This window comes from Equus asinus, chromosome 1 (genome assembly GCF_041296235.1).
Source record: "Equus asinus isolate D_3611 breed Donkey chromosome 1, EquAss-T2T_v2, whole genome shotgun sequence".
Taxonomy (NCBI): domain Eukaryota; kingdom Metazoa; phylum Chordata; class Mammalia; order Perissodactyla; family Equidae; genus Equus; species Equus asinus.
Window position 1 is genome coordinate 101,837,104 of NC_091790.1, and position 25,565 is coordinate 101,862,668.

Consider the following 25,565-nt stretch of genomic DNA (forward strand, 5'->3'; position numbering starts at 1 on the left):
CACTTCCCTGTATTTCATTGAGACTCTGAGCGGACGAGTGATAACACTTCACTTCTCTTCAGTAGATACCTGTCAACACAATACTTTCTTCTTCTCTTGAGTGTTACATTCTTCAACTTGTTTATATGGTAGACTCTTTTCTCCATACATTCTTCAACTCGAAATTTCTGTTATTTATCCATGAATACGTTGTCTAGTCCTGGTATCGGTCCATCTTTAGTCAGGTTGGTTGTCCAGCTGGTTGCCGTGGGACTCCTCATCTCTGCTTTTACACTCAGACATGACCAGCATCTGATCAATTTTCTGATACTTTATGGGCTTTGCCTAGACATAGATTTGCTGATCTTTTTATCTTGTCTTTCTTTGAGGCACGAAATTTACCATGATACTTTAAGCAATATTTACCCTTTTTTTCTAAATAGACATTGTGAATTAAACACACACACATATTCAACTATTCCACTACTCAGTAGTATACTTCCACGACCACTCCAGGCTTGCTTCTTTAGCTGCTAATTTTACATCTCCAGTCACATTTCATTGCTGGCAATTTTTGCCTTGAAATAAGTGTAATAAAAATGATATATTGAGGGGCTATAGGAGATGAAGCAATCCTGATCACCTTATCAAGTAGCCTTTTGAACCAATTTGGGAGCAGTTCCTTTCCTCTGGTGGGTCTGTGAGCCCATGTCTTCATGGCAGAGCCAAAATGGGAACCAACTGGCAGAGATTTCCTCTCCTTCCCCAACGCCATGCTGCCCATCCTGTGTGGCATCCCTCTTAGGCTTTGGGATTTCACTGAGATTTGGTTTGTGAAAATTCCTCTTCGTTTCTGGCAGGTAGTTTTCCTGGTTTCTACTGTTCCTGAAGGTTTGTACAAATAATTGTAACTTCTCAAGTATTTCAATACAAACATAAGAATAGCAAATCAGGAATAGTGAATTAGGAATTGTTAAGCTTTCTGATTTAGTAATACAAAAGTATTGAGTTTCCTTTTTCTTCCTTTTTTCTTAACCTAGACAGACACATGCTAATATTGTTAATGGATCTTTTTTTTTTCAAGTAAAAAGACTTTTCTTTTTAGAGCAGTTGTAGAGTCACAGCAAAATTAAGAGGAAGTACAGAGACTTCCCATTTATTTACTGCCTGCCCCACACACGCATAGCCTCCCCTATTATCAACATCCCCTACCGGAATGGTACTGTTGTTACAACTGATGAGCCTACACTGACACATTACAATCACAGATGAGTGATAAATGTTTTATTTCTTCCCAAAGTCCATAGTTTACACCAGAGTTCACTCTTGGTGTTGTACATTCTACGTTTTTTTTTTTTTTTTTAAAGATTGGCCCTGAGCTAACATCTGTTGCCAATCTTTTTCTTCTTCTTCTCCCCAAAGCCTCCCAGCACACAGTTGTATATCCCAGTTGTAGGTCTTTCTAGTTCTGCTACGTGGGACACCACCTCAGCGTGGCTGGATGAGCGGTGCCATGTCCCCCCCCAGGATCTGAACCAGCAAAACCCTGGGCCGCCAAAGTGGAGCATGCAGACTCAACCACTCGGCCACAGGGGTGGCCCACATTCTATGGGTTTTGACAAACGTGTAATGACATGTCCATCATTACAATATTGTACAGAGTACTTTCACTGCCCTAAAAACCCTCTGTCTTCTGTCTATTCATCATTCCTTCCCCCAATTCCTAGCAACCACTGATCTTTTTACTGTTTCCATAGTTTTATCTTTTACAGAATGTGATAGAGTTAGAATCATACATCATACAATATATTGCCTTTTCAGACTGTAATAGGCATTCAAAATTCCTCCATGTATTTCCATGGCTTGATAGCTCAAGTCTTTTCAGCACTGAATAATATTCCATTATCTGGAAGCACCACAGTTAATCCATTCACCTACTGAAGAACATCTTGGTTGCTTCCAAGTTTTGGCAATTATGAATAAAGGTCTGCGTGTAGGTTTTTGTATGGACTTTTCAACCCATTTGGGTAAATTCCAAGGAGTGCAATCACCAGATCATATGATAAGAGTATGTTTAGCTTTGTAAGAAACTACTGAAATGTCTTCCAGAGTGTCTGTACCATTCTGCATTCCCACCAGCAATGAATGAGAGTTCCTGTGGCTCTGTAACCTTGCCAGCATTTGGTGTTTTCGGTGTTCTGGATTTTGGCCATTCTCATAGGTGTGTAGTGGTATCTTGCTGTTGTTTTAATTTGCATTTCCCTGATGACATATGATGTGGAACATTTTTTCGTATGATTATTTGCTATCTGTATATCTTCTTTGATGAGGTATCTGCTAAGGTCTTTGACCTATTTTTCAATTGGGTTGTTTGTTTTCATCTTGTTGAATTTTAAGAGTTCTTTGTATATTTTGGGTAACTGTCCTTTATCAGATGTGTCTTTTGCAAATATTTTCTCCCAGTTTGTGTCTTGTCTTTTCATTCTCTTGACATTGTCCTTCAAAAAGCAGAAGTTTTTAATTTTAATTAAGTCCATCTTATCAATTATTTCTTTCATTTATTGTGTCTTTGGTGTTGTATCTAAAAAGGCATCACCATACCCAAGGACATCTAGGTTTTCTCCTATGTTATCTTCTAGAAGTTTTATAGTTTTGTATGTTTTTTTGCAAGGAAGATTTGCCCTGAGCTAACATCTGCCACCAATCTTCCTTTTTTTTTCCTTGAGGAAGATTGTCCCTGAGCTAACATCTGCGCCAATCTTCCTCTATTTTGTATGTGAGTTGCTGCCCCAGCATGGCTGACGAATCACATAGTTCTCTGCCTGGGATGTGAACCTGTGAACCTGGGCCACTGAAGTGAAGTGCACCAAATTCAACCACTATGCCAAAGGGCCAGCCCCTCTAGTTTTGCAATTTATATTTAGGTCTATGATCCATTTTGAGTTAATTTTCTTGAAGGGTATAAGGTCTATCTAGACTGTTTTTTTCACATGTGAATGTCTAGTTATTCCAGCACTGTTTGTTGAAAAGATTTTTTTTGCTCCATTGTATTGCCTTTGCTGCTTTGTCAAAAATCAGTTGAACTATATGGGGGTCTACTTCTGGGCTACTATGTTCCATTGATCTATTTTTCTGTTCTTTCACCAGTACCACTCCATCTTGACTACCATAGCTCTATAGTAAGTCTTGAATTCGGATAGTATCAGTTGTCCAACTTTGATCTTCTCCTTCAATAGTGTGTTGGGTATTCTGAGGCTTTTGCCTCTTCACATAAATTTTAGAATCATTTGGTCACTATCCACAAAATTATTGCTGAGGTCTTGATTGGGATTGCATGATTCTATAGACCAAGTTAGGAAGAACTAACTTTTTGACAATATTGAGTCTTCATATCCATGAACATGGAATCTCTCTCCATTTATTTAGTTCTTCTTTGATTTCATTCATCACAGTTTTATAGCTCTCCTTATATAGATCTTGTATATATTTTGTTAGATTTATACCTAAGTATATCATTTTAGGGGCGCTAATGTAAATGGCATTGTGTTTCTAATTTCAAATTCTACTTGTTCGTTGCTGGTATGTAGGAAAGCAATTGACTTTTTGTATATCAACCTTGTATCCTGCAACCTTGCTGTAATTGCTATCAATGGATCTTTAGACCCACATTTGCTTTACTGGGGCTCACTTAGACATGAAGAGCCCCAGGTGACTGTCCATCTCCCAAGGACGCTTACACACTTCGCTTCTGTGACTTGGCTCTCTGACATTTATGGCCTGTAACATTGGTTGGTTTAACAATAAGCTAAGGCAATAGTTTTCAAACCATGCTCATGAAGACCTGGAGTTTCATGCCATTGTGTCTCCTCAAAGACCACTAAGGGTGGAATTGAGTGTGTAGGGCTTTGAGCTTTGTATATCGCTTTACCCAAAACAACTCAGTTTTTCGTTATACTTTTGATTTTAAAATTATTTTAGATTTACAGAAGAGTTGCAAAGATAGTACAACACCCCTTAGCCAGTTTCCCCGCTGTTAACATATTACAGAACTATGGTATATTATGAAAACTAAAAATTTAACTAAATTACTCTATTAACCAAACCCTATTAACTAAATTACAGATTTTATTTGGATTTCACTGGTTTTTCCATGAATGTATCTTTTTGAGCAGCTCAGTTTTTATCTATTTTACCAACTGAGCATCATGTGAGATTCTATTTAGATAAGGGACCCATGGCTGTTCCTCTTCCCAGGCTTTCCCCTACCTCCACTTTATAAACTCTTAATTACTGCTGCTTGGCACCAGAGGAAAGGTAGAGTAGCAGCTTCTCTGCTCGTCACCTCAAAGTGCTTTTGCATCTATTACTTACTGAATCCTCCAATATCATCATGAGGTCGAGGGGAATGCAGTGAATATTTTTAATTTTTGTTTTACAGATGGAGAAGTTAAAGCACAGAAATGATGAGTAACTTGTGGGTAAGAGTCAAGTCGAAGCACGTCTCCTGACGGTTGGTTGACATTCTTATTCTTTCCACAAGGCCTTCAGGTGAGCAAAACATACCTGAGAGAGAAAAGCTGATCAGCCTCCGACTTCCTTGCCCTTGGACGGTCTCATCAGAGCCAATGCTTTTAAAAATCTGTAAGAAGGAGGAAAATGGGAGACAAGCAAACAAGCATTGAGATAGATACTCACACTCCACACAAGCATGCTTAATCACAGTATTTCTCCAGCTATGCTCCATGGCAGACAGCAGCGTTGTGATTTTCATTAGGCTACTATTGATGAAAACAAGCTTCTAGCAACCTAATGTTTTTCCCAGTAATAGAAGATCTGCTAGTGGGGTGAGGGGCAAGTTTCAGAGAAACGGAGATCAATAAACACAATTACTATAATACTAGAGGCCCTTTGTAACTATTTATGTAAATAATGTCTTTTCACATTCAAATTTGCAAAAAGTACTTATTAAAGCAGGTCTTAAGGCAGTAGAAGGATAGGTCAATAGATATTTACTGTTGTAATTATAATGTGTTTCCATTTAGCAAAAGATAGTGTTAAACTGCTGTCTCCATTTCTTCTGATCTGTGTTATTATCTGGGGATTTCCAGGAAATTCTGTTTATTAGGGAGGAGCCTGAGCATGGCATTGACAAGCTGCTCTCAAGTCCCTCTTATTTAATTGCCCTCCTGGAAAATTTCACAACACAATTGTTACATGGATTCTCTGCAATTTGATAGGCATTTGCAAACCAGGCTGCTAAAAAGTTTTATTTTGCATCATTGCTCAATACACATTTGTTAATGGATTAATCAAAACACCTAGAGTCTTTGTTTCCATTCTCTTCTAGGAAAGTTTCACTCAGAAAGAATTCTGAGTATTTACTCAAAGGCAGAGTTACCTTTGCATATATTGCATATTTGCAGAAAATAATTTTTTAAATCTGAGTATTAAACAAACCCATACAGGGTCTACTTTTTAGAAGATAATCTGTACTGAAGAAGAAAAAAAGGAAAGCTTGATGACCTGTAGCTCAAAGTCTGTTTGATTGTAGGCTATGTGGGCTTGTTCTCTCTCTTCCTACAGCCTCTCAGAATTCTTCTTCTTCTTCTTCTTTTTTTTTTTTGCTGAAGAAGAATGGCCCTGAGCTAACATCTGTGCCAATCTTCCTCTATTTTGTATGTGGGTCACCACCACAGCATGACTGCTGACAAACGGTGTAGGTCTGCGCCTGGGAACTGAACCTGGGTTGCTGAAGTGGAGTGCACCACACTTAACCACTAGGCCACGGGGCTGGCCCCTGCCTCTCTGTATTCTTGACGCTATAAGAGCTGTGAACGGATGTTACCATCAATCTGCCTCATATGAAACTGGGAGCAATGACTGGGCTTCACCAGGGCTCACAGCTTTGGCCCAAGGAGAGTACAAAGGGATTATTAGAACACCTCCTCACACTGAAGCTGGTGCCCCTGGTGGGCCTATGCATTTGGTGGCAGCTTGTGTGCAAATCTCCTCAGTATGTCTGCTCTTAGGCCCAAGTGCAAGGTGCATATCAGGGATGCTGGGCAGCTCAGGAGAGGGAACCAACATGGGTGCCATATGGAATGGGGCTTGGCATCAAGTGAGATAAGAGATCAGGAAACTCTCTGACAGGTCTGTGCCTGTAGGAGCCTCATCTGATGATAAAGAATCAGGGAGACAGGGCCAGGATTGGAGAGTGGGAATGCTGGCTGGTCCGAAGCACTAGCCTCTTCGCATTGGAGAGCCCACTCCTTCCTTGACTGTGCTTGGTCTTCACCTTACCTGGCTGACACAGAGCAACGGAGGTCAACACACAGCTCAGAGACTGCGTCCTCAGGCTGGACCGCTCTCCTAACTCTCAAAGTGGCCAATATGCACAGGCATAATCAGGGCTCAAAATTCCTTAATGTTGTGGACTTTCCTTCTTTTTCAAACCTTCCGCAGGCTGACTGCACCCCCTTACAGTGCTGTACCTGCCTAAGTGGGACAAGTACAATTGATGATTCCTAATTCCAGTTTCAAAAGATAAACATCTAGCTTGTTTATTCTCAGAATGTAAGTTCCTTGAGGGCACAACAAAAACTATTCTCTTAACAGAGCCTTGTGGAATTATAAGTCCAGAGTGTGTACATGCCAATTTATGTTTTTCAAAAGCTGTAGGATTAAACTGCACATTTTGTGCTAGGCTAAAAGGAGCTTAAACACGCAATCATAACAAAGAAGAGGACATTTGTTCCTTTCTATTTAAAGCATACATATTTTGATTCTTCATATTTAAATATTCCTCTGCTGGGTATTTGCAAAAACGTTCTTCATCTTTCTTGCATCAAAAAAGGGAATGAAGACAAAAAGACAATATACATTTTCGGATGCTACTAAGCTCAGAGAGGAGACACACATTTGAAACTCCATAAAATTCTACCTATCTCATGGCTTTTGCTAATGATTATTCACAAAGTCATCTCAGCACCAGACTGATGATACAAAAGTGGAGGCCTCAGAAGCCGTGATAGACATTTTTCCAGGAAGTAAAGATGTTTGCCCATCTTGAAGGTTTCGCATCCTGACTTTTTGTTTGAGATGAGTTCCAGAGGGATGTTTGAGGTAAGAAATCTGCTGCACCCCCAGATTTGGGTGATCTACTGTTGATGGACTGTGAAAATGACGTGAAGACTCAGGCAAAATATTTGCACCCCGGAACAACCCGAGAAGTGAGGGCAGAGGAGCTAACCGCTCATCTTCTCCAGGCTGCACCTTCCCTTCGCTCTGCTGTTTGTCTGATACCTGGTTGTTGTTCTAACCACTGGGCGCGGGGTCCTGACGCCCCCCTCTCAGATGCAGCCCTGGCAGTTTCACTGTTTGTTTCACACGCAAATGTTTCCACAAGAAAGCCCACTTGGCAATTGGTTTAACAGACTCAAAGCCGAATCTGCTGGTGGCGTGCAGAAGATTCTGCAGGGTAATGAGAAGGCTCTTGGAGTTGAATCAAGGACTTTGGGGTTCATTCAGATGTTTCTCTCCTACTCCCGTTCTCATTTTCTCTTTACATCTGCCTTTTGAAAAGTTCTAAGGATGAATCCACATCACTGTCGCACACCGCAAAAACGCAGTTCAGCAAAAACCAGAGTAAAGACCAGGCCTTTTTACCGTTGCAGGGGCACTTATGTTTCAGCAGGGTGAAGACGCGTGGCTCAGTTGATTAGGCTCCCTCTACCTTAGCTCTCTCTCCATCTTCATGCACATGAGGCTGTTGCCGAAATCACACGTGTGTCTCAATCGCATGGTCATAAATGCATGCGGACCTCTATCCTCCATCTTCCAGTCTCCGAGGACATCATGGCTCCCCAGACAGGTGCACTCTCATTCCCAGGTATGAGACTGCCCAGGGGCAATCAATTCTACTCAAAATTTTTGGTAAAACTATCTTAAAAGCGAACATGAAGAGATTTAAAGTTGAATGCAAAATATGAATATACTATGAAGGGAAAGGAGGAGTTTTCAAAGAACTCTCTTGGCCACTCTGAGTTGCTTCTCCAGGCTTGGGTCTGCTTCCTCCGGTGAAAGCTGGGGGACCTCCCTGTAGCTCACACAGCACTTCCGGCGTGCGCATGTTACACTCAGTTGTGATGCGATAACTCCATTTACATACCCACGATTATCCTCAAGTAATTATAGAATTCTTTCCCCTAAAATTGCTAACAGGATTTGTGTTCAGTTACAGAACAATTAACAATGATGCCAGGGACTGAAATTCATGACTTCACTGAACCTTTATCCACTCACCTCACCCAGATAACTCTGATTTCCCTATAAATGAAAAGCGCAGGGGTCCATGACTGATAATGTGAATCTAAAGACTGAGTACAGAGTAGCATTGCATTATAAATAATAAAATATCCAAGCCGTGGAATCAGCAGCCAAGAGCAGGGATTTATGGGTTCCATTTTAGACCAGAGTTCAGTGGTTCCTGTAAAGTTCAGTATCTTTTGCATCCAAGATAAAGTCTATTAAGGAATCTGAAATGCCTCTCAGCGACCTTAAAAAACCTCAAATCAAACCAAGCCAAGGCCAAGTTCCACTTCCACCTCCAAACCTCTGAATTGTTCTAACAAGCAAACAATCAACAGAGATGTTTATAGAGCACTTTTGAGTATACTGCCCTCATTGAATCCTCATAATGATTCTTAGGTGGGTAGGTAGCTTACTTGAAATTCTCCAACAGAAAGGCCTGTAAACTCAATGTGCAAAGCCATCTTTAGGGGCTAAAAGAACGAAACATAAAGCTCCAACAGTCAACTGCATCCCCAGGCAATTTCTCCAGGCCCATCAAGGGGGCAAGAAGACAATGAAAACAGATGAGAGCTGATCATGTGCCAAGGACAGAGCCATTCTTCTAGACAACAGTTGGCAAATTCGCATCATTCACTCTCCACCAGTTCACAAACGTGAAAGCCGAGCTCAGAACATTCAGTGACTTCCCAAGATTCACCTGGGATGAATTAATCTCTGGTCCATCTGGCTTAAATAAAAGGAGAGTTGCAGAACTCCCTGACAAAGCCCGGGAACGCCCCCCATAGAGTCCGTGGACCACCTCCAGAGAGTCCGTTAAACCCCCAGGGCCGCTTCTCCAGCCCCATCCTGGCTGTTGGCTGTCTTTTGCTCATATTCTGTTCATATGTGGTTCATATTCTGCGCGCTCCTCTCTGCTTTCTGATGTTGCTGTCACCAGGCCAGCTTCCAGAGTCCTCACTGCTCCAGCTTTCTTTATTGCCTTGAAGGCAAGGCACGACCTTCCAATTTCTGGGTTCTTCTGCTAATTAGAGTGGGGAAAAAAAGGGGTTGGAAAAATGAGGCGTCCTCCTAGCTTTCAGTGTGTGAATTGGACAAAAATGTGTTAATTAATTAGGGATGGTTTTCTTTACTCTGACTGCTTTTGGTGATGCAGGATTGCAGACACCAGCAATGGGGAAAATCTGCTTGGGGCAGAGGACCGCTGTATTTAGGAGGCTGGGCGTTTGGTTTACTAAAGAGAAGAAGGTGACGGGAGTGTGTAAGCAGCGCTGGGAGAATGAGAATGCTAGCTGGAAGGAATCAAACACCGGATTTTCCCTGATGAATTTTTAAGCTTTCTAGTTATTCTTAACATAGTTTCTTGTATAGTACAGACTGTTCTGAAAGTGGGGACAAACTCTACCAAATTCTAAGAAATAACTGAGTCATTCTGTTTGCTCGAGGGCAGAGGTTGTTCAACTTCAGCGTGGATGGGAACCACCAGCAGGGCTTGATAAGACACAGACTGCCCGGCCCCACCCCCGGAAGCGTTGACTCCTAGGGCTGAGGAGCGCCCTGGAGCCTGCATTTGTGCCAAGTGCCCAGTGGAGGCTGATGCTGTGGCACTTGGAGGAGCACCTGTCACACGTGTCTGCCTCTCTTAGAAGGTGATGAAAAGATGCCTTAGATTTGTCTCTAACTAACTCTCAGCTCAAAACTGTCTGCATCCTAGTTTGAAGCACCAAAAGCAGGTTCTGCAGGTGCCTTGGCCTATGGAGGCCCCTGTCCCCAGTGCTCGGGCCTGTACTTCCATCAGGGACGAATGGTCGCTTCTCTGCAGGTCTTCCTTTCTGGTCTGGACGACCACTGCGCAGCTGGTCCCTCGGTCTGTGAAGGGGCCTTTGCCCTGCGCTCCGTGGGCTGATCACTCTCACCTGGTTCACACCTGTCACAAGGCACCCACCACGGGCACAGGTGGGGCCGCAGGCTGTGTGGCCCATTGACGTGTTTTCTTTGGCCCACACAAATCAGGAGATTTACTTAGACTGTGGGTTTCAGACTTTTAAAATACCTGAAAATCCAGCAATAAGCAGCTGGAGCTGAGACAGAACAGTCCTCTTCGAAGTGCCACGTTTCCTAGACCTGCTCTCTGGGACTGCTTTCATCAATCTGAAGGCATAAAATGCTTCCCATTTTAATGCTCTGAAATTGGTGTGGCTATCCATCAATGCATCTTGTAATTATAATTGGAAAGCTTTTTATAGCCTTGAGGTACAAAAATCAATGATTGGTCTTAAAATCCACGGCAACTTAGATCCCATGAAATGTGATACCAACCTGGCTCCCTGGAACCTTTTGAATTTGCGATCCTTATTATGGTGTGTATGTATGTATGTTTGTATGTTAGGCATTTTTAACTTTTTTGTTTTATTTTAAATTATTTTTGAGGGGAAATTCACATAGCATAAAATTGATCATTTTAAACTGAGAAATTCAGTGGTATTTAGCACAACTCACAACGTTGTGCAACTACCACATCTATCTAGTTCTTAAACATTTTAACAACTCAAAGTAAAACCCTATACCCTATACTCGTCAAGCAGTTTCTCCCCATTCCCCTCTCCCCAACAGCCCCAGGAGACCACCAATCTGCTTTCTGTCTCTAAGGATTTATATATTCTAGATATTTTATATAATAGAATCATACAATATATGGCCTTTGTGACTAGATTTTCTCACTTAGTATTTTTTGAAGTGTGGATCAGTCAGGGTTCTCCAGAGAAACAGAACTATATATAATAATATATATATATATACACACACACGCTCACACACATACACAAACACACATATATGTACGAAATGAGGAATTGGGCCCCACGTTTATGGAGGCTGACAGGCTCCCAGATATGCAGTTGGCAAGCTGGAGACCAGGAGAGCTGACGGTTTAAGCTCCAGTCTGAAAGCTGGCTAGCTGGAGACACAGGAAGGGCTGATGTTTCAGTTTGAGTTCAAAGGCAAGAAAAAACCGATGTCCCAGCTAGCAGGCAGTCAGGCAGGAGGAGTTCCCTCTCATTCGGTAGAGGGTCAGCCTTTTGGTTCTATTCCGGTCTTCAGCTGATAGGATGAGGCTCCCCCCCCCACATTAGGGAGGGGATCTGCTTTACTCAGTGTGTTCATTTAAATGTTAAACGCATCCCCAAACACCCTCACAGAAACACCCAGAATAACATTTGACCAAATATCTGGGCATCCCGTGACCCTGTCGAGTTGACATATAAAATTAACCACCACCAGCTTCCCCGATGCTGTATAAAGTATCAGCACTTTGTTCCTTTTCATGCCTGAATGGTCCATCGTATGTATATACCACGGGGTTTTTTTTGAAACATTGTCAAATTATTGTCTCCCTAGCTTTGAGATATAATTGACATCTAAATGTAAGTTTAAGGTGTACAGTGTGTTGATTTGATACACAGCAAATCAAAATCATTACCACCATAGCTTTAGCTAACACCTGCATCAGGTCGGATAAGTACCATTTCTTTTTTGTGGTGAGAACATTTAAGATCTATTCTCTTAGCAACTTTCAGGCATATAATACAGTATTAACTCTAGTCACCACGCTGTACATTAGATCCTCAGAACTTATCTTATGACTGGAAGTTTGACCCTTTGACCAACATCTTCTCATTCCTCCCCCAGCCCCTGGTAACTACCACTCTACTCTGTGTGTCCATGAATTTGGCTTATTTAGATTCCATCTATAAGTGATATTATATAGAGTTTGTCTTTGTCTGACGTTTCACTTAGCATAATGCCCTCAAGATCCCTCCATGGGGTCACAATTGGCGGGATTTCCTTTTTCTCATGGCTAAATAATATTTCATTGTAAATATATATATACCACATCTTCTTTATCCATTCATCCGCCGATGGATACTTAGGTTGGTTCCATATCTTGGCTACTGTGAACAATGCTGCAGCAAACATCGGGGTGCAGCTATCTCTTAGAGATCCAATTTTCATTTCTTTCGTATATATATCCAGAAGTGGGATTGCTGGATCATATGGTAGTTCTATTTTTAATATTTTGAGGAACCTCCATGTTGTTTTCCGTAGTGGCTGCACCAGTATGCATTCTCACCAACAATGCATAAGGGTTCCCTTTTCTCCACATCCTTGCCAACTCTTGTGATCTCTTGTCTTTTTGATAAGAGCCATTCTAACAGGTGGGAGGTGATATTTCATTGTGGTTTTGATTGCATTTCCCTGATCATTACTGATACGGAGCATCTTTTCATGCACCTGGTGGCCATTTGTTTGTATGTGTGGAGATTGGGGAGTTACTTGAAATCCTTAGAACTGAATGGGGTGATGCGTGTAAAATGCTTAGCACAAAGGCTGGCACTTAGTAGGTGCTCTAAATTAGGCCATTGTTGTTATTTATATTGTTATTTGTTTTTTAACCTCTGACCTTCTATTGTTAAGAATTATGTTAGCAGATTGTCTACTATTTGGTTCTTTACAGGTGAGGAACATGAAGCATAAAAAGGTCAATCAAGGGATCTGCTTGGCCGGCTGTGAGAAACAGACGTGACAAAAGTAGTTCTGGAAGCTTCCTCAGTGCCTGTATACGGCTAGATCACTTCTCTGCTCAGCCAGACCATATTACAAATACACACCTCAGCACAACAAATGCATTGACTGGTGTGCCATGCTCATCCGGATTAATTTAATGTGCTTGGAGTCTTGTCCATATTTTTCTATCCCCAGTTTTCCAACAAATTCATGTCAAGCTGTTATTTTAATCATTTTGTAAACAAAATCTGGCCTTAATGAAATACAAAATAAAAGCAATAGCGCAATGAGCTTATATTACCCTCTATACCCTTCAGTCGGCCCAGACAGGAGAGCTGATGAGCACTCCTCTCTCATCTTGGAGCTGATCTTAGAGCCCATGGACCGGGGATGAGAGATCACAGTTTGAGATTAGGGATCACAGGGCTGATGTGGGTGGGGAAGAGGGGGTGGGCAGAATTTCTGGAAGAGTTCCATCAGAAGATAGGAAAAGCAAGCAGGGAGTTAGGAGCATCCACCTGAGTACTTTGGGAACAGGCTGGACTTAGGGCAAGTACTTGGCAGCTCATGAGGAAGGAATGCTGTTTGAGCCAGGACCACACTGCTTGTTCAGGGGCCGTGCGTATCCCTGGGAGTGCGCTTCTATATACTGTCTGTAGTTGGGAACTCTGGGCTGAGCTGGGATGGCTTGGCTCCTTTCTATCCTCCTCCATCTTCAACCCCCAAATACCTGGAGGACTGGAGGAGCCCTTTTAAACTTTCGTGGCAGGCAGAATTCTAAGACGGTCCCAAGATTTCCTGCCCCCGGTATATGAGCCCTGCATAATCCAGAGACTGTGAATTACTCCCATGATTAGGTTATATTATATGTCACAGTTGACTCCGAGAAAGGGAGATCATATGAGTGGTCCTAACCTAACCACATGAACCCTTTAAATTTGGGTCTAGAGGTCAGAGTGGCAGGGAGTCAGAGATTCAAAGTGAGAAATATTTGGGTGCCATTGCTGGCTTGAAGATGGAGGGAGCCATGGGGCAAGACATGTGGGCAGCCTATAGAAGCCGAACAGTCAACGAGCAAATGAGAACCTCAGTCCTACAATCACAGGGAACTGAATTCTTCCAACCACAAGACTGAGCTGGAAAGTAAGATTTCTCGCAGAACTTCCAGATGAGCACTCAGCCTGGCTGATACCTTGATTTCAAGTATTTACCTTGCAATACACTGAGCAGAGAATCCCACCATCCTGTGCTGGACTTCTGACCTACAGGTCTGTGAGCCACTACGTGTTGTTTTAAGCTGCAAACTTTGCAGTAATCTGTTATGCAACAATAGGAAACCAACACAACCTTCTCCCCTCTCTTTCCTTTATGAGCCAGAGCTCATTTTCAACACACTCTTTTGCCTTGGGAGAAATATCTGCCTGACCTTAGAACCGATAACAGTTGAATTTCTCCTGAGCAAGTGAGATCAGTTTTCAGCCCCCTGGAAACCATGAACTGTATAACTGGCCTTCTTCCTTTTTCAGCAAGGACCACCTGAACACATAGAGATCAGCCCCCACCACAGACCCTGTAAAACATGTGCCCACCATTGTCATGGGCACATTCACCTGATCCAGGAGCCCTACTCTTCACTGGCTAAAAGTACATGCTCATGTATTCTGCAAATGGTCTGAAATCCTTTCTGGAGCAAGGCAGAGCACGTGTGCATGCACACACACACACGCACACACACACATTTTCCCTGTGTTTCCTGACTTTTTGTACACTTTGTAGGGGCAAGAAATTGGCAGCTCATGATTAACAATTGTATCCACTGCTTTAACATATAAACTATACTACTTGGAAATAAAACTGACCTACTTTCTAAAAATGAATTTATTCTGTTTCCCGACTTTTTGAAAACGCGTGTATGTATAATACACATCACATAGAATAATTTATGTTATATATTATATGCATAAGACTTACCTCTCTAGTCTCCTGGGATCATAACCTCGCCTTAAGTAACAATCCTTTTATGACCCCACATTCCTTCCATACCTGCAACCATTCTGTGTGCTTATGCATTGGTCAGTCATGCTTTTATTAAAGTCAAACCATGCCAGAATATACTCTGAAAGCCAGAATTTGGGACAGCAGTTGGGGGAAGGTGCCACAAAAGTACATGACGGGGGAAGGGCAGTTAGAGTGGTGGGCCGGGGGCTGCTGTGTGCGTCACAGGGGGAGGCTCACCCAATGTCATCTCTCCTGAGGGCCTGTGAATGCCACAGGGGATGTGGCATCTTCTGTTAAGGAACTGATCTTTGACAGACAGAGCAACAGGTTGCTTCAATACCCTGTAGTTGGAGGTATGGCCGAAGTTTGCTCCAGAGGCTGAACATTCCTGAACTGGGTATCTCTGGATGAGAAGGAATGAGCCAGGGGAGGAAGGATGCTGTAGGTGGAGGGGATCTCAGCTGCAAGGCAGGAGATGCAGACCAGCCTGGTATTCCGGGAGCCACCAGTCCTGCCACATCCCTGTGCTGGAATGTGTGGTGGCTGTGAGGCTCTGCAGGAGACAGGAAACAGAGGCTGGTTGTGCCATGTTTTGGACATTTTAATTTATTGGTGTTTTATTTTTACTTTTTATTGTGGTCTATGTTTACGAATTTGAACTTTACCCTATAGGCAAGAGAAAGCCACTGAAAGTTTTGTTTTGTTATTTTTTGTTAAATAATGCTTTTATTTGAATGATAAATCTCACTTTAAAAAGTAATACACACTCATTGCAGACGACAGGAGATACTCTGGCTTGGGGAAAGCAATGCTGAGATTGTGCGCTGAAGCCCCGCTTAGCCGCGGCCTGGAGGCGGCACTGGGGTTTTCTGTAGGGGCACCAGGCCTCTCCAGGCCCGGGGAGGCAGACCCTCTGGGTGCATGACTGGCATGCGTCCTTTTTAAAGCTCCCCAGGTGAGTCCAGGGTGCACTCCAGGCTGAGAACCATGAAGTGAGAAGGCACAAGATGGAAGCAGAGAGGCTAATTTGGAGCAGCTGCAATGGTTCAAGTAAATAGCAGTGAGGGGCCTAAAAATGTGATGGGATGATGGAGAGAAGGGGGCCTGTACCGTTCGGTGGTAAATGGGTGGAACCCGGTGACTGGAAGAGGACACTGAGGAAAAGAGAGGAGTCCCTTTAAGTGATCTCTTTCTTTGTATTCTTTTTGAATTTAGAATCTGTTTCTTACAGATTATGAAATTCCTCAAAATCATTGTCCTTCCAGGCCTGAGTTTTGTCCTTTACCACCAGCAAGTCTGGCTAAGGATGCACGAGTGACAAGAGTTAGCTCTTTGCATCTAAGCATATGAGGTTGGAAGCAGAAACTGCTTTAACTCTATTTTTTAAAAACAGCTATTAAGTTAATTTACCACGAAACCTTTGGTAAACTAAAGCACAGGAAGTATGTCAATTGCTGTTCCATCCAGGTCAAAGAGTGTGTTTAGTGAAACGAAAGGACAGCCTTTTGCACAGAGTTCTTTGCAGCCACCCACTGCCTCTGACCGAACAGAGGAGCAGCATGAGGGACCATCCAGAGAGGGATGGGCATGGTTCATCCATGTGAGTGTATGGCGGCAACGTGACAATCTTTACTCCTCACTAGATGAAAGATATTCCTGAAAAGATGCCTATAAAATGATTTTGCTTCCACACAAACCTTTTCCCTCTCCCTGACTTGCTTTAAAACTTCTAAGATGTATTCCCAGGTAAAGATATATTTAAGTTCTAGGCAAAAACAGTGTTTCTCTCTAGTGCAATGTCTTTTGTCCCATGACATGCCACAGGGATGCTCATCTCCCAAGAAATGCTAGGAAAAGCCCATAGGGTCCAAGGACAGGCCTGTTAGCCCCCCAGCGCTCTGCCACCTCAGGGGCCCCTGGCACCCCAGCAGCCGCAGCCGTCCCTCCAGATGCGTGTGGGACTCCTACTCCCTATAAGTGATGAGCGATCGTGGGATGAGTGGGTACCTCCCCTTCTCTCACATATGGCAGAAGACTTCTTGCTCTTCCATTAAATACTGGGTAGCATCTGAGAACCCCACACCAACCCCCTTCTGCATTCCCGGGGGCCATGTGGAAAGCCACGGCCCCCGCTCTGTTGCTTAAATTGTGATTTTCGAAGACAAAGTCTCTAACAAGACTCACTTGTGCTCTAGAAGTAATCTATAGTACTTCTGATCCAGTGCTTTTCTTCCACATTTGTTAAAATAAAATAAACAGTTCAGCCACCATTTTGAACTACTCATCCATCCATCTGTTCATCCATTCATCCATTTATTTCACAGGTACTATGCCAGGGGCGGTGAATTCCTTTAAAAAAAATCGGCTTGAAGGAAGGAATTAAGCCCTTGCCTATAGACAGTAACTCACTATTTTGGGGACTTTCAAACTTTCCATATATTGTCCAAATATGCATTTAGCTTCTCTATATCATTCTGATACTGAAATCTATGTATTTTGCAACCAGAGAGCTGGCGTACTTCCACAGAGAGACAGTTATAGAATCAGCTCATGAGACTCAATAGAAATGAACTCTTACTGTGTACTTACCATCCGCTGGGCAAGTGCTGAGAACATCAGAGGCATCATTTCACCTCATCCTCATCCACAACCTTTCAACAGTCCTGTGAAATGGGTCCCATTTTTACCACCCATCTATTTCATTGTAGATTCATAAATAGAGCCTCAAAGAAATTAAATAACTTGTCCAAGGCCACCAAGTTATTAAGTGGCCTGTGCAGGGCTTGGACCAGGCCCACTGGGTACAAATATTTTATGGAGTGCCAGGTGCTGGCCTAGCTGGTGCTGGGGAACAGCCCTGAACAGGGTAGGCAGGCCCATCCCTGACCCCAGAGGTCATGTCTTTAATAGGGGGACAAACATAAACAAATTACAACACAAGCAGCGTGAACAAAAGCAGACATGGTAGAGAATGGAGAGTGACTGGAGGCGTGTGGAGAAAATTGAGACACAGGGTCATGGAAGGCCACTCCTCAGAAGTGGCATTTGAGAAAAGTACTAAATGAAGAGAAGGAGTAAATCATTTAACTATCTGGGAGAAATGTTCCAACCAGAGAAACATGACGTGTGAAGGCCCTGGGGGCAGATGAGCTTGCTGCATCCAAGGGTCAGAAAGACAACCAGTGGGGCCGGCCCGGTGGTGCAGTGGTTAAGTTTGCATGTTCCGCTTTGGCAGCCCGAGTTCGCTGGTTCAGATCCCAGCTGTGGACACGGCACCGCTTGGCAAGCCATGCTGTGGCAGGCGTCCCACAAATAAAGTAGAGGAAGATGGGCATGGATGTTAGTTCAGGGCAGTCTTCCTCAGCAAAAAAGAGGAGGATTGGTAGCAGATGTTAGCTCAGGGCTAACCCTCCTCAAAAAAAAAAAATAAAATAATAAAAATTAAAAAAACAAAGAAAGACAACCAGTGAGGCCAGAATGAAGTGGAATAGGAGGTGGTGGCGTAGGCAGAGGGAGAGCAGCTAGGACTTGAAGGCTCCAGAAAGAATGCTATGGAAAGAAAGCCAGTTTTGAGCAGAGATGTTATGTGCTGAGATGGGAAAGGTGGAGAAGAGAGGAGAACTGGCAATGTAGGAGAGAGATAATAGGCTCCAGTTAAATTCAAGGAACTCTTTAAAACAAGCTGTTAGTGATTATGTGTAAATGCATCCATTCGGATGTATAAATAAATGCATCAATACACCGAAGCATTAACGCTAAAGTTCTACTAACCTCCTCTGAAATGTAGTCATCTTTGGGTACTGACAGAGCAGCCATTTTTCCTAAACGATGGTTGCAGTCAAGAGTGCGGACAGAGGGATGATCTACAGAGGGGCGGGATGAGAAGACCCTGAGGATCAGACTTGTGCTTCCGACCCAGGGCTGCCCGACAAGTCTGCCTTCCCTTTGGCAGGAGCACAGATAGGGGCCTTTACACCCTGGCAACATGCCTGAGCACTTGGCTGACTTAAGGGCCTCTGCCATCTTTGTTAAAAGCAACACAGGAAAACTCCAAAGGAGAAAAAAAATTCATTTCTGTGGGTTAAAATGCAAGGATTTGATTCTGACTTTTTGGGACTCTTTCATGAAAAACACTGGAGAAGACGCCTGATCTGAAGCGCTGGTCCTGGCTCCTCGGTCAGCCGCAGCACCTTAAATCCAGGGGCCCTTCACGGCCCAGTTCCGGTGGCTGAAGGAGGTGGGACTGGGACCTTAATGATCTACCAGGAGCCGAGATTAATTATTGTGAGGGGGCAGGGTGAGGTTGCACAGTGAACAGCGAAGTCTTGAGTAAGCGTATTTTGAAGGCTTCGCAACTTGGGTCAGTCTTGTTATGTGTTTTGAAGCAAAGAAACCAAGAGATCAGATTAATCCACTTGTTAGTCAACCTGACCTTCACCTTCCTTGCAGGCCAAGAAAGGCAGAAGGACTGACAGCAGCTTGCTGCACGTGATACCTGCAGAAGACGAAATAAAGTTTGAAAACGTGGTTGGCAAAAGGGAAAGGTGGGCACCCTGGATGGGAGAGGAGGCTGGCCTGGGTTGCCTTCTCTCTGGCCCACATCAAACCACGTGTGGCCAGGGGTTATTCTTCTGCTTGAAGAGGGGAGGAACTGAGTCCCAGGTGTCTCTGATCTACCAGAAAGCTTTACGCACTGCATTCATTCATCTGCTTATGAGTCCGATTTCATTTACTCATGTCAGCTCTGTGAGATCCTTGCGAAGTAAGAATCTCCTTTCTCTCAAGACTTTTTCCTTGAAGGGAAGTTTTTTCCAGAGTGTGACCCTTGAGTTAAACACTGGAGCTGAAAGTTGCAAATCTGGAATCAGGAATTTTGGATTTGAAATTTCTTATCCTTCAATGAAGTGGTAATAAAAAGAGTTTTTATAGAAAGGCCCTTTAGGATTTAAAAACCAGAATGATCTCTTTAGCTAGTCTTTTGCCAACCTGATGGCCATTTATTGGGCACTAAATGTGTAAAAGGCACTGTGCCAGACGGCCACAAGAGTCAACATAACCCAGACGCTGGCTGAGACCCCGACCGCCCCCCAGAGACTTGTCAAGTTTACTCCAAACACTGGCTCCAGGGCCAGAGATAATCAAAAACCCTTAATTTCTCTATTTTCCTGAGGCTTCTTGAGTGGGGAATTATGGGTGATATTTTTCTTTTCGTTTACATGTATTTCCAAAGAGCATATACTATTTCTGCACTTTTTAAATGTTAAAAATAGTGACATCCTATATACTTATTTTGATCCTAATTTTAATTTTAAAAATCTCTAGTGTTTCGTGGCCAAGCATTGCAATGGATGAGTATATATTTGGTTTGCTGGACTGTGTTGGAGATAATCAAGGTCATGGAAATAAAAATAAAATGAAAAGAAAATTTCATATATATACAATTGTATATACAAATGTGCATATGTATATTTTTATTTATATGACCAGGGAGATGGGACTGATGCTTTTAGATCAGGAGTCTTCTCTAGTGTTGTTTCATTAAAGAGTCCCCAAAATTAGAATCAAATCCTTGCATTTTAATGCATATACATATATATATATAAAACATTTTTTTGTTATTATATAAATTTTATTATGTTATTATATAAAATGTTTTATATAAAAATAAAACGTTTTACAGATCGATAGCTATACGACTATTTCTGGAGCACAGACACTGTGAGCAGATGGCTGGAGTAGACTTTGTCAAGTCAGCCCAAAGAGACAGTGGGTCTCTGTTATGGACTAAACTGTGTCTCTCCCAAATGCATTTGTTGAAGCGCTGACCCCCAATGCATTTGGAGATAGGGCCTTAAAGAGGTAATTAAGGTTAATAAGGTCTTGAGGGTGGGGCCCTAATCCAATAGCACTGGGGTCCTTATGAGAAGAGAGAGAGAGACACCAGCACGTGAGCACATAGAGAAAAGCCAGTGTGAGGACAGAGGGAGAAGACAGCCGTCTGCAAGCCAAGGAGAGAGGCCCCAGGAGAGACCAAACCTGCAGACGCCTTGACCTTGGACTTCCAGCTTCCAGAACTTTGAGAAAAGCAATGTGTGTTGTTTAAGCCCCACAGTCTGTGGTATTCTGTTACGGCAGCCCTAGCCCACTGAGCCAGTCACCATGGTTAGTCCTCCTCGTGGCTCAGGGACCCTTTACAAACCAGTCAGGAAGTGTTGGTGAAGCTTAGTGACATAACAAGACACATTCCAACGGATTCCCTCTAACAAGCTACATTGTCAACCTCAACAGGTCAAACCCACACGCGCAATCACTGCCTTTTGGTGTAAACAAATATTCCTGACCATGGCAAATCTTGCTATTTAAAGAGTTTTTTTTAAAAAATGCCTTTTGATTATTGAGGTAAAGTGTTTTTTGCTTAATCCATTCACGCAATAAATCATATAATATATATTTGAATAATAAGATAATAACGAACCTTACAATTATTTTGCCTTATCTCTTCATAGCTAACCAGCTTCCTTATTCACTACCAGTCTCTTCCATCCACAGCTTCCTGGAACCCGAAATTGTCTCTTTGATGTGTGGGCAATTTCTGTCTTCTTACATGCTTGAGAATATCTGCCTTCCATTGCCCTCACACATCTTTGACCACTGGCACAGTAGAAAACAAAGTGTTTCCTTTAAATAGTCATCTTGCCAAGTTTAGGGCTGGGGAGAGGACTTTCAAAGTTTCTTGGCTTTTGTTATTTTCTAGGTATCCTGACATTTTCTCCTGCTTATTTATAGGATTCTTCAGTTTGAAAATTCTTCCAGAAATACCTGACCATGTAGTTCCATGAGCTTGCTGCATTATTTTTTCTTCTTATTTGTGTGTTTACTGAATTTTCTACCATGAACATATGCATGTATTTTATTATATAAATTCTAGTATTTGAAATATGATTAGGGCTTTCTATTTTAAGTCTGAAGTGCATTTTTTTAATATCAGAAAATATTTTCATCTTTTATTTCATTGGCTATTACTTTTTTCTATGTATTTTCTTTTCTGGAAATTCCAATTGTCCAAAGATTTGATCTCTAGGTCTCTTTTATTCTCTCTCTTTTCATCTCCTATTCCTGCTGGGCTTGGGCTGAATTTTCTCAGTTTGTTTTCTAATTCAGTAATTCCTTGGCCTGTGGTTTCTAAGTCACGCCTCTATAACAGTGAGCCAAAAGGTGGCCCGGTCAACTCCTCACTGTCCCTTCTTACCTCTCATCACTCTCTTATGAGGTTTCAAAGACGCAATGTTCTTTTGAATCATGTTGAGAACATAAGTGAAATTTTCTAGGATTTCCATCTGTTCATTGCATTGAATTTACTCCAGAAGGAGCCAAACTCTGTGTTTTCTTAACGTTTCTCTTCATCCGAACCACAGAATACTTTTTATAGATAATGAGCGACAATAACATCCTTCAATGCAAGGAAAGCAACGACAAGCAATTTTCCTGCCCAAAATACCAATGGAGTCCTCCCTAAAAATATCTACACCAAGCAACCCGAGAGTCCATCGATGGATGAGGAATGGGTAAACAAATGTGGGATATGCATACAAGAGAATGTTGCTCAGCCTTTAAAAGGAAGAAAATTCTGACACATGCTACAACATGGATGAACTTTGAAGACAATCACAAAAGGACAAACACTGAATGATTCCACTTATATGAGACGCCTAGAGCAGTCTATTTACAGAGACAGCAGTCAAGGTAGTTGCCAGGGCCTGGGGAGAGGTGGAAAGGGGCGTGTTGAATGGGTACAGAGCTTCAGTTTGGGAAGATGAAAAAGTTCTGGAGATGGATGGTGGTGATGGTTGCACAATAATGTGGAGGTAATTAATGATAGTGAACGGTACACTTAAAAATGGTTAAAATGGTAAATATTGTTATATATATTTTACCACAATGAAAAAACATTTTTTTTTAAGGAATCTATTGTTAGAAAATACAAACAGGTAAAAAAGGAAAGAAATCCATTGTTGGAGAACATAAACAGGTAAAAATAGGTTCAGAATAATAAGTGAATGCCCGCTCATGAAGACACTCACCCCACCCTCACAAAATCCTTAGAGGTAGCCATTGTTACTCATTTCTTATTATCCTTTCCTGAAAATAATTTTATACTTACCTTTCTAACTATTAATAAAAATTTTACATAAGTAGGGTAATATTAAAAGCACTGTTCTATGCCTTGCTTTTTCACTTGATAAAACATATTGAGGAACTTTCCCCATAATCACCATTGGATGCCCTCATTCTTCTACCCTTGGGCTGTAACATCCAGTCTTGCAAATGTGGACAATTTGGTTTCCTTGTTGTTGCTATTCCCACAATGCAGCAACGAATGTTCTTGTACTTATATCTCAAAGATCTTTTGCAAATACGCCCAAGAAAAATTTTGATAAATTTTATATATATTGCCAAATTGCCTCAAGAAAAATGGACCCGATAGCATACACACGCTTCTCCCACAGCCTCATCATCCCTGGGTGCCATAGAAATTTTTAATTTTTGCTTTCTGATTGAAGCACTTTTTTTTTTTGAATTGACTTTATTCTTCAAAAGCAGTTCTAAGTTCACAGCAAAACTGAACAGAAAGCACAGAGAGTTCCTCCATACTCCCTGCTCCTACACATGCATGACCTCCTCCGTTATCAACATCCCCCACCACAATGGTACATTTGTTACAACTGATGAACGTACATTCATGCATAGTTATTACCCAAAGTCCCTGGTTTTCATTAGGGCTTACTCTTGGTGTTGTACATTTCATGGGTTTGAACAAATGTATAATAATATGTATGTATCCACCATTATAGTATGATGTGGAATAGTTTCACTGCCCTCAAAATCTCTGTGCCTCTCCTGTTCAGCTCTCCCTCCCCCCAACCACTGGCAACCGCTCATCTTTTTACTGCTTCTATGGTTTTGCCTTTTCCAGAATGTCATTCAGTTGGAATCATAAGGCATGCAACCTTTTTAGATTGGGTTCTTTCACTTAGTAATATCCATTTAAGATTCTTCCATGCCTTTTCATAGCTTGATAGCGCATAATAATATTCTATGATCCAGATGTACCATAGTTTATTTATCTACTCCCCTACTAAAGGACATCTTGGTTGCTTCCAAGGTTTTGCAATTATGAATAAAGCTGCAGTAAACATCTGTGTGCAGGTTTCTGTATGGACTTAAGTTTTCAGCCCATTTGGGTAAACACTAAAGAGTGTGATCACTGGGATCACATGATAAGAGTATGTCTGGTTTTGTAAGAAACTGCCAAACCGTCTCCCAAAGTAGCTGCACCATTTTGCATTCCCCCCAGCAATGAAAGTGAGTTCCTGCTGCCTCACATCCTCACCAGCATTTGGTGTTGCCAGTGTTTCGGATTTTAGTCATTCCAACAGGTGTGTAGTGATATCTCATCGTCGTTTTAACTTGCATTTCCCTGATGACATATGATGCGGAGCGTCTTTTCACATGCTTATTTGCCATCTGTATATGTTCTTTAGTCAGGTCTCTGTTTAGATCTTTTGCCCATTTTTAAATTGAGTTGTTCATTTTCTTATTGTTGAGTTTTAAGAGTTCTTTGGATATTTTGGATAACAGTCTTTTATCAGATATGTCTTTTGTAAATATTTTCTCCCAGTGTGGCTTGTCTTCTCATTCTCTCTCTCTCTCTCTTTTTTTGAGGAAGATTAGCTCTGAGCTAACATCTGTTGCCAATCCTCCTCTTTTTGCTGAGGAAGACTGGCCCTGAGCTAACATCTGTGCCCATCTTTCTCTACTTTACATGCAGGATGCCTGCCACAGCATGGCTTGCCAAGTGGTGTGCAAGTCCCCAACTGGGATCTGAACCGGCGAACCCCGGGCCACCGAAGCGGAACATGCGCACTTAACCGCTGCGCCACCATGCTGGCCCCTCAGATGCCTTTTTTGTATCTATGGAGACGGTGATGTGGCTTTCTATTAATAAAGTTTATTGTAGTAATAGCTTTCTGAATATTGAGGCAACATTATAACCTGGGCATGATGCTCATGTAGTCCAATTATTTTAAGGTACTTTTGAAATCTATTTGCCAATATGTAACTTAAGGTTTTTATGTTTATATTTATCAATAAGACTGGCCTATAGTTTTCCAGTTTAGTGCTATCTTTGGCAATTCTGGTGTCAGTGTTATGGTGGCTAAGGAAAATTATTTTGGAAGCTTCTTTTCTTTCCTTTTGCTCTAGAAAGTTTAAATCATATCAGATTTATCAATACCTCAATCATTTGAAAGACTCCACCTATGAATTCATCCATTTTGCTTTGTTTTAGGGAAAACAAACATTTTTTTGATTTGCTTACTCTGTGCCAGACTCCTTGCCTCTAATCCCTGAGAAGTTAACATTTGTATCCTGCTGCAGAAAAAGAATAAAAAGCCTTCCATTTAAGAGGTCTTCATTTAATTTTCATGTCCTCCTGTAGCTGGCTCATTGGATATATTTATGTGAAGATTCATCTCTTTTCTAGGTCTGGATCTCTTACCTAGGTATTTACTACCTGTTTCCTTTCAGGAAGAACATTCCTGGCTTTATAGAGAATTGCCAAAGACTAGAATATTTACTCCAATAAAGGCAAAAGTAGACGTGTAACAGTACAAAGCCTGATAAATTCGGTCTCCACATCAGCAAAGAGTGACATTGGT

General features: G+C 42.1%; 1 protein-coding gene across 2 annotated transcripts in view; it reads right to left on the bottom strand.

Moving 5' to 3' along the window:
* Positions 1–25,565, bottom strand: part of HECW1 (HECT, C2 and WW domain containing E3 ubiquitin protein ligase 1) — a 392,878-nt gene that overhangs the window by 153,532 nt on the left and 213,781 nt on the right. Inside the window, exons 1-2 of one of the 2 annotated variants that reach the window (XM_044770932.2) lie at positions 18,619–18,794; positions 4,543–4,618 (exon numbers count right to left, since the gene is read on the bottom strand). In XM_044770932.2, the coding sequence (XP_044626867.1) occupies positions 4,543–4,618; positions 18,619–18,663 (121 nt within the window). In that variant the 5' untranslated portion in view covers positions 18,664–18,794. Of the gene's footprint in view, positions 1–4,542; positions 4,619–18,618; positions 18,795–25,565 lie in introns of those variants that run through there. The other variant, XM_070504453.1, reaches the window with a different exon arrangement.